This window comes from Vombatus ursinus, unplaced genomic scaffold (assembly GCF_900497805.2).
Source record: "Vombatus ursinus unplaced genomic scaffold, bare-nosed wombat genome assembly UNPS02000582.1, whole genome shotgun sequence".
NCBI classification, from domain to species: domain Eukaryota; kingdom Metazoa; phylum Chordata; class Mammalia; order Diprotodontia; family Vombatidae; genus Vombatus; species Vombatus ursinus.
The window spans coordinates 38,822,990-38,835,211 of record NW_020940360.1 but is presented as its reverse complement, the minus strand read 5'-3'; the positions used below and the strand labels follow the sequence as shown (position 1 = coordinate 38,835,211).

General features: G+C 38.0%; 1 protein-coding gene across 1 annotated transcript in view; it reads right to left on the bottom strand.

The window, feature by feature from the left end:
- Nucleotides 1–2,692, bottom strand: part of RPF2 (ribosome production factor 2 homolog) — a 46,292-nt gene extending 43,600 nt beyond the window's left edge. Inside the window, exon 1 of the mRNA XM_027853584.1 lies at nt 2,516–2,692. Coding sequence (XP_027709385.1) covers nt 2,516–2,538 — 23 coding nt within the window. The 5' untranslated portion in view covers nt 2,539–2,692. The remainder of the gene's footprint in view (nt 1–2,515) is intronic.
- Between the last annotated feature and the right edge of the window lie 9,530 nt (nt 2,693–12,222).

Genomic DNA, 12,222 nt, shown 5'->3' with positions numbered 1-12,222 from the left:
AAGCACCATTTTTCACATTTAGGTCAAAATAATCATTTAATTAATGTGCATACGATTTCAAAAATTACAGGAAAGTTAAAATATATGCTTACATTGATATTTACCAATCATAAATTACATTAATATGAAAAAAATGTTTTTAAGGGAGATCAACTCTTATAAAATTGTGAAGGAGACAAATTCTCCACTGAAATCCTATAATGAGGGCAGGTAGGTGGCAAAGTGGATAGAGCACCGGCCCTGAAGACAGGAGGACGAGTTCAAATGTGGCCTCAGACCAAACACTTGACACACTTACTAACTGTGTGACCCTGGGCAAGTCACTTAACCCCAACTGCCTTAAAATAAATAAATAAATAAATGGAAATAAAATCCTATAATGATGATACATTGTGGAGTGAATATGCTCCAAGCCATCAAAGTCTATGAGGCAGAGAGATCAGGAGACAGTGCTTTCAAGATATGGGACACAGAGCAAAGATACAGAAATAGAAGATGAAGTGCAATGTATAAAAATAATGGTTCTTATGAATATGGGAAAGGGAATAATATATAATGAGGCTGGAAAGACAGGTTGGGGCCAAGTCCTCTCACTCCAAATACTCTTCCCATTGTACCACATACTGTCTCTTTTTAATAGACACAAGTGGAGCAACAAGAGAATGACATAAGTATACTTTATCTAGATTTTGGAAAGCACTGACAAACTTTCTGAGGCTATTCTTGAGGACATTATGGAAAAGTGTGGGCTATGCACGAGTACAGTTAGGTAGATTCAGAACTAGGTTGAATGGCCAGACCCAGAACAGTAATTAATGATTCAACCAACAAACATCTATTAATTGTCAAAAAGGACCATGTGAAAAGAATTATCCTAAATATTAGGCATACAAAGACAAAAATGATAGTCTTTGCCATCAAGAAGAATATACTGGAGATGAGGTGAGGGCAATATACATAGTATATATGTGGAAAAGCAAATATAAAATAATTTCAAGAGGGAGAACTTTAACACTAAGGGGATTTTATGGTACCATTTCAAAATAACTTTCATAAATTAATCTAATCAAACAAAAAACAGAACATCCCCCACTAAATTCTTCGTTTCAGTTTGACAAATTGCCCAAGACTCAGCTCTCGTGCTCTGTTTCTGCTAGTCATCTACTCCCATAGCTTCAACTAGCATCTCTAACAGGTAACTCCTATATCAGTATTATATCTTTATCCTTAGTTATCTGCATTCCAGGCCTGCATTTTCAACTAGTAGCTAAATTTCTTTTCCACTTAGATTTTCCCCAGCATTCTTCAAACTAAACCCATTCAAAACCAAATCTATCTTCCTAAAACTGAACTGCCCCTTAACTTTCCTATTTTACCATGACCCCAGTTACAAAGGAGTATAATGCCGGAATCATCTCTGATTCTGCTCTCATTCTGCACATCCAATCAGTTGCCGCTTTTGATCAATTTTACTATTACACTCTCTTTCCTATAGGTCCCTACTTCTCCATTCTGACCACTGTACTTCAGGATCTTTCCACCTAGAAGAGAGTTAGGAATTAGATTTGTGATTTCGCTAGTATAGTGAACTCCACAGTGAGAAAACTCATACCAATGTACTTTCTCGGCAATTCACAGTCTGAGAGCGCTGACTAGAGCACTTAGATTTACTTGCTCAGGATCACAAAGCTATAGTGTTAGAGCCAGGACTTCAACCTAGGTCTTCCTGGTTCTGACGGAAATGGGAGAGAGGGGGAGAAGGGGAGAGAGAAAGAGGATCTGAAAATAACACATATAATAATAATGTTAAACAATTATTTAAAATTATTCAATTAAATCAATAATTTGATAATTCATAAAATGATTTTTTAAAACGATCTTAACATTTGCACTACCTACTTGGATAGGTTTAATTTTAAGGAAAGGCTAAGGATGGACAGCCATTCTATGAAAGGAGGTAGAGGAGGCGACATTATATGTTCTGCATCTCTAATCTCACATCGTGATGGAGTAACAGAGTAAAGACTTCATTCACTTATTTATTCATTCATACATCCAACAAGAACTGAAGCGCCTGTGACACACCAGGTACTCTGGGGTAGGGCCTTGGAATACAAACACAAACACAGTCCGGTCAAACACCACCAGCTCTTGCCTCCAAAGGCTTCTCCAGTTAAGGATCGGACACTCCGCAGAACGGGGGCACAAGTTGGGGAGGCCTGGGTTGTTTTTCTACAAGGCAGTTGCGTGGGGGCGGAGGGAGAAAAGTGGAGGAGGAGCACGGCATGGAAGGAAGGAGTCGGGTAAGAAGAAACCAACATTTCCCTCAGCTTCCCCATGTCATTATTCTAAGTGCTGGCGTCCGCCAGAGACCCCCAGGTCTGAGGGATCGCGTCATCCGCGGGCTCCCCCGGGCTGGCCACTGCCGGACACCCTCAGGGACTTGAGGAAGGAACAAGAAGCGGAGAGGCTTGGAGGATTAAAGATAAAGCCTTCCCCACCACCTCCCACTTACACCACGCGGTCCAATTCGGCCATCGCTCCAGGACGCCGACATCCACGTGCGCCGCGGGGAAGAGTCAAGCCACTACGGTTCTCCCAGCTCGGACTCCTGGAGGCGGAACCGGAAATTGCTTGGTGACGTCACACCCGCCTACTCCGGACCAGACTTGGGCTGCAGCGTCCAGTAAGGCTCCGTGGGAGAATGAGAGAACTAGACATGTGCTGGCGGCCATTTTTAATGAAGAATGAATGGCGGCCCCTGGTTGCTATGGATGCCAGTAGCCTTCTTCCCTGCAACTGCGCAGTGGGAAACAGCCTGCTTCTCAAAGTCACCTTGGGTTTAAATACCTCCATCTGTGTGAGCTCGAGAAATGTCATGTTTTATGTCCGGTGTGTTTTAACATTTCCTGTAGGGAACGAGAATAAGTATATCACGCCTGCTACGCAATCGGCATTGTTCTAAGAGCTTTTTTTTTATTGCTACAGTAAAACACGGTCATTTTATTATTAACACCTTTCATTTCTGATTTTAACTGATTGTCTTATTCTGCTCATCCGTTGTAAATTTTCATGTGAGCAAAATGTTTAAAAATAATTTGGAGCACATTTTTTTGTGCTATAATCACAGTGAGAAGTATAGAAAATAAATTTGTGTGACATCAGGCCTACTCCTCTATTTTCATCATGAGAGAAATCTTAATACTTATAAAGAAAAAAAAATTTACAGACAGAACAAATATTTTTAAAATTGGGAATGTTCATTTTTGATGCCTTTAGGAAGGAAAGTGAATACTGAATTGCATTACATTTCAAAAACTGTGGCATACCTTATACAAAGTACATTCTCAGATAATTCAGCATTCTAAGAGTTTTTTTAAAATGTTATCTGATTTGATTTTCACAACAACCCTTAGAGGCAGGTGCTGTTATTACCCTCGTTTTGTGTATAGTACCTACTATGTGGTTTGTAGATTAATAAGTGATTTTTTAAAACATCGAATTTGATTTTTTAAAAATATTTTTATTTATTTTGTTAAATATTTCCCAATTACATTTCTTCTTTTAACTTTCATTTATTCTGAATTGATATTCACAACAACGCTGACAGGTAGGTACTATTATTACCCTCAGTTTGCCTACCACCTTTTATGTGCTAGGTACTGTATTAAGGGCTTTTAAAAAAAATAACTAATCTGATCTTTTTGATGTATATTTTTTATTTCACTAAATATTTCTCAATTACATTTTTAAAAATTTTAACATTTGTTTTTTTAACAACTTAATTTGATCTTTACAACAACCGTGGCAGGTAGATGCTATTATTATTCCCATTTTGTATAATGTGATAGGCGCTATACTAAGTGATTTAAAAAAAAAAACCTATTTGATCCTCACAACAATCCTGAGAGGTAGGTGCTATTATTATCTCCATAAAGCAGTTGAGGAAACTGAAGTAGACAGAGATTAAGTAGGATAAGCTGCCCAGGGATAGGCACCTAGAAAGCATCTGAGGCTGGATTTGAACTCAGGTTTTCCTGACTCGAGACCCAGCATTATTTACTGCCCCACCAGCTGCTATCTGTAGACATCTTAAACTCAACTTGTCCAAAACTGAATTCATTATCTATCCCCCCAAGTCTCCTTCCAAAATTCCCTGTTACTGTCAAGGCCATCACCATCCTCTCAATCCCTCAGGCTTTCATCCAGAAGTCGTCCTGGATTCCTTACTATCTCTCATCCCTCCCCATATCCAAGCTGTTGCCAAGGCCTATCAATTTCTCCTTTGCAACATCTGTCCAACACATCCTCTCCTCTGACACTGCCACTGGTGCAGGCCCTCATCATCCCACATCTATCCTCCATTTAATCACCAAAGTGATTTTTTGTAAAGCACAAACCCAACTATGTCAACAGCCCGGTAAACTCCAGTGCTTCCTGATTGCCTCCAGGATCAAATACAAAATTCTCTGTTTGGCATTCAAAGCCGTTCATAAACTAGCCCCCTCCCACCTTTCCTGTCTTCTCACACCTTATTCTCCACCACCTACTCTTCAACCCTGTGACACCGGCCTCCTGGCTATTCCACAAACAAAACTCCGGGGATTTTCTCTGGTTGCCTCATGTCCACAATGCTCTCCCTCCTCATCTCTGTCTATTGTCTTCGTGGCTTCATTTAAGTCCCAATTAAAACCTCGCCTGTTGTTGTTTAATTGTGTCCAACTCTCTTCATGGATGGGGAGGGAGAAACAAGCATTTATTGTGTCTACTATGTGCCAAGCACTGTAGTAAGTGCTTTATAAATATTATCTCATTTGTTCTTTTATGATACGTTATTAAGGACTGATTTTGACCATGATATAAATTATAACAGGCCAAGGGTGATTACAGCTAACCAAAGATTTGTTGTTCAGTCGTTTTTCTTTTTTTTCCTTTTACCTTTTTTTTTGTTGTTGTTCAGTATTTTTTAGCCGTATCTGACTTTTTGTGATTCCATTTGGGGTTTTCTTGGCAAAGATACTGGAGGGGTTTGCTATTTCTTTTTCCAGCTCATATTACAGGGGAGGAACTAAGGCAAACAGGATTATATGATGTGCCCAGGGTCACATAGCTACTAAGAGTCTGAGTCCAGATTTGAACTCCAGGCCCAGCTCTCTATCCACTGAACCACTTAGCTGCCAAACCTCTCAGTTCTAGTGTCATCCCTCTCTTAATTATTTCCTACTTATATATTTATATTTTCTGCTATAGTTTACGTGTATATGTGTATGCGTGTGTGTGTGTGTGTGTGTTTGTGTGTGTGTGTGTGTGTGTGTGTGTCTCCCGTTAGATTATGAGCTACTGCCTTTTGCCTCTTTTTGAATCCCTAGGGCTTAGCAACAATCCCTGTGTGCTTGGCACATAGCAGGTACTCAATAAATGTTTATTGACTGACTGACATCCTATGACTTGAGAATTCTGACACATACTTAAATGTTAAAATTCAATCTAATCTATGATAATCAAGAATCATTTATCAAGTGCCTTCTATGTGCCACAAAATGGGAATAGAAAAATAAAAAATGAAACATTTCCTGCCCTCAAGAAATTTACTTTTTTTCAAGGAATAGACACCATATGCACAATAAATCAGAAACACCAATGCAAGTCAGCAATACTCTGCAATTTACAGCCTTATAATGGCTGTCTAGAGCAGTGGCATCAGACTCAAATCTGGGGGCCACATATTTACTTAGAAAACCACAAATTAACATTATATATGTTGTATTTTATGATTATTTTGTTAGACATTTCCCAATTATATTTTAATCTGCTTCAATAGTCCTGAGAGTTTTTTAAGGCCCTAGATTACTGAGAGATTATACAATTTGCAAGGGTGATGGGGACTTTGAACCTTGTCCAGTCTTTCTTGCTCAGAGACCAACTCTATATGCAGCAGATCATGTTGTTTCCCTTTGTATAAACAGAATATATACTAAATAAATAAAGTAATTCTGAGTGTGCCAGGCCCTGTAGAATTAGCTTGAGAACATAAAGCCTATTGTTTCTTCCCAAGCTAAGCATAGTGTGGATTATTTTTTCCAAAAGGTGATTATCATTATGAAAGGGGAAAATTCTAGGTCATAATAATTTAGTCTTTCCAAAATAGGATAGAGACCTTTGGTAGAGGAGGTTAAGTACTTCTTTAAAAAAAAACATTTATTTTTGTTCTGAATTTAACAAACACTAAACAAAATGGACATCTGTATATACATACTAGAAAAGACAGAGGATTGTGTAAGAAGCTAAGGATTTCTATTACATACATCTTGCTTTTCTTTTGAAATATGTAATAATTTAACCTGTAATTTTCAAAGTTGTTCTGCTTGTGCTTCTTTCTGACTTTCCTTCTGTTGTCTTTTCTGCATTCTTTATTAAAGGAAGCCTCATTGGTCCTCTTTTCTTTCTTTTCTTTTTCTTTCTTTTAGCTATCTTGTCTTCTTCTTTTTGTCCCTTCTCCTCTACAGAAAGAGAAAAAAGAAAGCCCTTGTAACAAATACACATAGTCAAGCCAAACAAATTGCCAAATTGACTATGTCTAAAAATGTATGTCTTGAGGCAGCTAGGTGGCGCGGTGGACAGAGCACCGGTCCTGGATTCAGGAGGACTTGAGTTCAAATGTGACCTCAGACACATAACACTTCCTAGCTGTGTGACCCTGGGCAAGTCACTTAACCCCATTGCCTAGAAAAAAAAAATGTATGTCTTATTTGAGTCTACCGCTTCTCTGTCAAGAGGTAGCAAACAAATTTTATCATCAGTCCTCTGGAATCTTGGTTGCTCATCCCATTGACCATGTGGCCTCAAGGCCACATGTGGCCCTCTAAGTCCTTAAGTGCAGCCCTTTGACTGAATCCAAACTTCACAGAACAGATCCCCTTAACAAAAGGATTTGTTGTATAAAACTTAGACTCAGTTGAAAGGTCTCAGCCAGGGACCTAGAAGGCCACAGGTTCCCCACCTGTGCCCAAGTCCCACTTGCATTCCCAAGTCTTTCAAAGTTATTTTCTTTCTTTTTTTTTTGTGGGCAATGGGGGGTAAGTGACTTGCCCAGGGTCACATAGCTAGTAAGTGTTATGTGTCTGTAGCAGGATTTGAACTCAGGTCCTCCTGAATCCAGGGCCGATGCTCTATCCACTGAGCCACCTACCTGCCCCCAAAGTTATTTTCTATATAATGTTATTGTTACTGTATAAATTTTTCTCTTGTATTTGTTCGTTTTACTTTGCATCAATTCATACAAGTCTTCCCAAGTTTCTGTGAAAGAGGCCCTTCATTATTTCTTCTTGTTGTTTGGTCGTGTCTGATTCTTTGTAACTCCATTTGGAGTTTTCTTGGCAAAGATGCTAAAGTAGTTTCACATCTCCTTCTCCAGCTCATTTTACAGATGAGAAAACTGATGAGGTTAAGTGACTTGCCCAGGGTCACATAGCTAGTAAGTGAGGTGAGATTTGAATTCAGATCTTCCTTACTCCAGGCCTGGTGCTCTTTCTACTGTGCCACCTCACTGACCTTTATTATTTGTTACTGCACAATAATACTTCATTACATTCATACTCTATTATTTGTCCATTCCCCAACTGATAGAAAACCCCTTAGTTTCCAGTTCTTTGCCAATACAGAAATATTTCTTCTACAATGTATTTCTCCTAGAAATATTTTTGTACATATGGATCCTTTCTCTTCTTTATTTGATCTCTTTAAGTATTGGCCAACCAGTGGTATCAGTAGGTCAAAAGGTATGCACAGTTGAGTGACTTTTTAGACACAGTACCAGATTGCTTGAATGGTTCCAACAGTTCATAACTACACCTGCTGTGCTTTAGTGTGCCTGCTTTCCCACACCCCTTCCAACAACTGTCATTTTTTCTTTTTGTGATCTTTTTTCCAATCTGATGGGTGTAAGGTAGAACCTCAGAGTTGCTTTAATTTGCATTTTTATAATTATAATTAAGTATAATTAATAATTTGCCATTTTTCCACAAGGCTTTTGATATTGATTGGAGGATAGCGAAACACTATGGTACATGAAATAATGGAATATTACTGTGCCATAAAAAAAAGCAAATATGATGAATACAATCATAAAACACTTACATGAACTGATAGAAAGTGAAGTAAGCAGGGCCAAAAAGAGATTGTAAAGAATGTAAAAAAAAAAAATGTAAACAGAAATGTAAACAGAAAAACAACCACAAAACAATAGTAAATGAATGTTGCAAAATTCGTAGAACCACCTTGGTTCCAAAGAAGAGATCTGAGAAAATACTCCCAAGTTGGGAGGTGGAGGATGGGGAAGTGGTCCACACTTGTGGAACTCTGCATATATTGTCAGCGTAAATAGATAGATCGATATAGATATATAGATTGTTTTTGCTGATCTGGTCTCTTCTTCCTCTTGTTCTTTTAAAAAAATGATTTGTTATAAAAGACAGCTTTCTAGTAGGGAAGAGGGAGTAGAACAGAGAGTAATATAAAATATTAATATAAAATAATAATATAAAATATCTAGGTAATATAAAAATAAAGGAAATCAATTAAAATTTAATTTTAGAAAGTGTTTTCAGTATTATTGGTATAATCATGTGTCTTTTATTTTTGTTGTTACTAAAATGTGTGGTCTACTATGATTATAGTTTTCCTTACACAGAATCAACTTCCTTTTCTGAATTTGGATTACTTAATATCTGTCATTCTTGTTCTATTAATTTGGTATTTTATATTTTTGTAGATAATCCTCTGTTTCTTTTGAAATCTCAGTTTTGCTAGCATATAACTCCAGATTGTTGATTCTGATAATTTTTTTTAATCTGTTGATTTCACCTTATTAATTTTTGTTAATTTGGTTTTTCTTTCTTTTTTAACTTTCACAAAGATGATTTCTTTCTGAACAATGTAATATAGCTAATATCATTTTTCTTTTTTAAAATGTATTTTAGACTTAAATACTAAAACTTAAATACACAGTAAGTTGATTTTCCTTTCTTTAATCAGGCTGACTAAAAGCTTATTAATTTTGTTAGTTTTTTCAAATAACCAGCTTTTAGTTTTGTTTATCAATTCTGTATTCTTTTTGTTTTGCAATGTGTCTGTTTCTCCTCTAATTTTCAAGTTTTCATTTTTGTGTTTATTTCATTTTTTAATGAATTGTCTTATCAATGTCTTATTTCACATAGTTGTTGTTCCTTTGGCCCACTCATTGTTCAGTATGTCATCATTAAATCTCCATGTAGGTCTCTGTCTTTTGCTTTTGCTCCTTGTTTTGATTACTAATTTTATTGAATTGTGTTCTGTAAAGTATTTCTGATTTTTTACATTTATTTACAATTTCTCTGTGTCCTGATAACATGGTCTGTTTTTTGTTTTTGTTTTTGTTTTGTTTTTAAGCTGTAACTAGTTTATTTGTTTTCTTGTATTTTTTTTTTATTTTTAGTTTTCAACATTTACTTCCACAAGATTTTGAGTTCCAAATTTTCACCCCATGTCACCCCTCCCCCCACCCCAAGATGGCATGCATTCTGAATACCCCTTCCCCTAGTCTGCTTTTCCTGCTATCTCTCCCCCCCTTCCCCTTCTATTTTCCTGTAGGGCAGGATAGATTTCTGTACCCCATTTCCTGTATTTCTTATTTCCCAGTTGCATGTAAAAACATTTTTTTTAAACATGTGTTTTTAAAACTTTGGGTTCCAAATTTTCTCCTTTCCTCCCTCCCCACCCACCCTCACTGAAAAGGCAAACAACTCAATATAGTTTATATATCTGCAGTTATGCAAAACACTTCCATAGTAGACATGGGTGAAAAACTAACTCTATTTCCTTAATCTTATCCCACCCATCTATTTATTCTGTTCTTTCTTTTGACCCTGTCTCTCCTCAGAAGGATTTGCTTCTGATTACCCCCTTTCCCAATCTGCCCTCCTCTCTATCATCCCCATACTCTCTTGTCCCCTTCCCCTCCTATTTTCCTGTAGGGTAAGACAGATTTCTATACCCAACTGAGTGTGTATGTTATTCCCTCCTTAAGTCAAATCCTATGACAATAAGATTCACTCATTCCCTCTCACCTTCCCCCATTTCCCCTCCATTGTAAGAGTCTTTTCTTTTCTGTTTTTTTTTGTGAGATAATTTACCCTGTTTTACCTTTTCCTTTCTCCTTCTCCTAGTATAATCCTCTCTCACCCCTTAATTTTATTCTCCAGATATGACCCTTTCATCTTCAACTCACCCTGTGCCCTGTATCTATCTATCCATCCATCTATCTATCTATATATATATACATACATATAATTTTTTCCCTCCAACTACCCTAATACTGACAAAGGTCTCATGAGTTACAAATATCATCTTTCCATGCAGGAATGTAAACAGTTCAACCTTAATAAGTCTCTTATGCTTTCTCTTTCCTGTTTACCTCTTCATGTTCCACTTGAGTCTTGTATTAGAAAGTCAAATTTTCTACTCAGCTCTGGTCTTTTCATCAAGAATGCTTGAAAGTCCTCTATTTCACTGAATGACCATTTTTTCCCTGAAGAATTATACTCAGTTTTGCTGGGTACGTGATTTTTGGTTGTAATCCTATCTCCTTTGCTCTCCAGAATATTATATTCCATGCCCTGCGGTCCCTTAATGTAGAAGCTGCTATATCTTGTGTTATCCTGATTGTGTTTCCACAATACTGGAATTGTTTCTTTCTGGCTGCTTGTAATATTTTCTCCTTGACCTGGGAGCTCTGGAATTTGGCTACAATATTCCTAGGAGTTTTCCTTTGGGGATTTCTTTCAGGAGGTGATAGGTGTATTCTTTCAATTTCTATTTTGCCCTCTGGTTCTAAAGTATCAGGGCAGTTTTCCTTGATAATTTCTTGAAAGATGATGTCTAGGCTCTTTTTTTGATCATGGCTTTCAGATAGTCCAATAATTTTTAAATTCTCTCTCCTGGATCTATTTTCCAGGTCAGTTGTTTTTCCAATGAGATGTTTCACATTGTTTTCTAATTTTTCATTCTTTTGGATTTGTTTTACAATGTCTTGATTTCTCATAAAGTCACTAGCTTCCAATTGCTCTATTCTAATTTTTAAGGAAGTATTTTCTTCAGTAATCTTTTGGACTTCCTTTTCCATTTGGCCAATTTTGCTTTTTAAGGCATTCTCAGCTTTTTGACTTTTTGGACCTCTTTTGCCATTTGGGTTGGGCTATTTTTTAAGGTGTTATTTTCTTCAGTATTTTTTTGGGTCTCCTTTAGCAAAATGTTGACTTGCTTTTCTTGATTTTCTTGCATCACTCTCATTTCTCTTCCCAGTTTTTCCTCTACTTCTCTTATTTGCTTCTCAAAATCCCTTTTGAGCTCTTCCAAGGCCTGGGACTGATTCATATTTTTCTTGGAAGTTTTGGATGTAGGAGCTTTGACTTTGTTTTCTTCTTCTGGTTGTATGTTTTGATCTTCTTTGTCACCAAAGTAACATAATATAGTCTGACTTTTTGCGCTGCTTGCTCATGATCCCAACCAATTACTTGAGTTTTAAACTCTTTGTTAAGGTAAGAGTCTGTTTCCAATGTGGAGAATGTACTGTCCCAAGCTTCAGGGTTTTGTACAGCTGTTCTGAGAGATAATTCTAGGGACCTGAAAAGTGTCAGTTCTTCCAAGGTGGAACGATAAGGAGCGAGGTGTTTCCTCTCCACCGCCACAACAAGCTCCACCACACCAGCGCTCCTCCTTACCAGCACTCCTCTTTGCCCCAGGACCGCCCTTCAGAACTGTGACCCAGATCCAAGCACGGGCAAAGCAAGAGATTCCTGCCTCAGCACTGGCAAAGAGATCTTTGCGATCACCCTCTGATCAGCCACTTGATTCCCCCTCAGTCTGTGGGCCGGATGCTCAGGACGCAGCCGCTGCCCCGAGGGCACACTCTGGACTTGCGGCTGAGACCTAGCTTCTTCTCTCACTGCAGTCACAGATTTTTCCCACTGACCTTCTAAGTTGTCTTTGGCGTTCGTGGGTTGAGAAGTCTGGAAACTGCCACAGCTGCCCGCGATTCAGTCCTCTGAGGCCTGCTCCAGGGTCGCTGCAAGCTGTGCGCCCACACCGAACTGTGCTTCTCTCCCTACCCGGCGCGATATACCTTTCTGATCAGCCATCCAAGTTGTCCTGGGCTGGAAATTTGTTTTACTCTGTTTTTTTATGGGT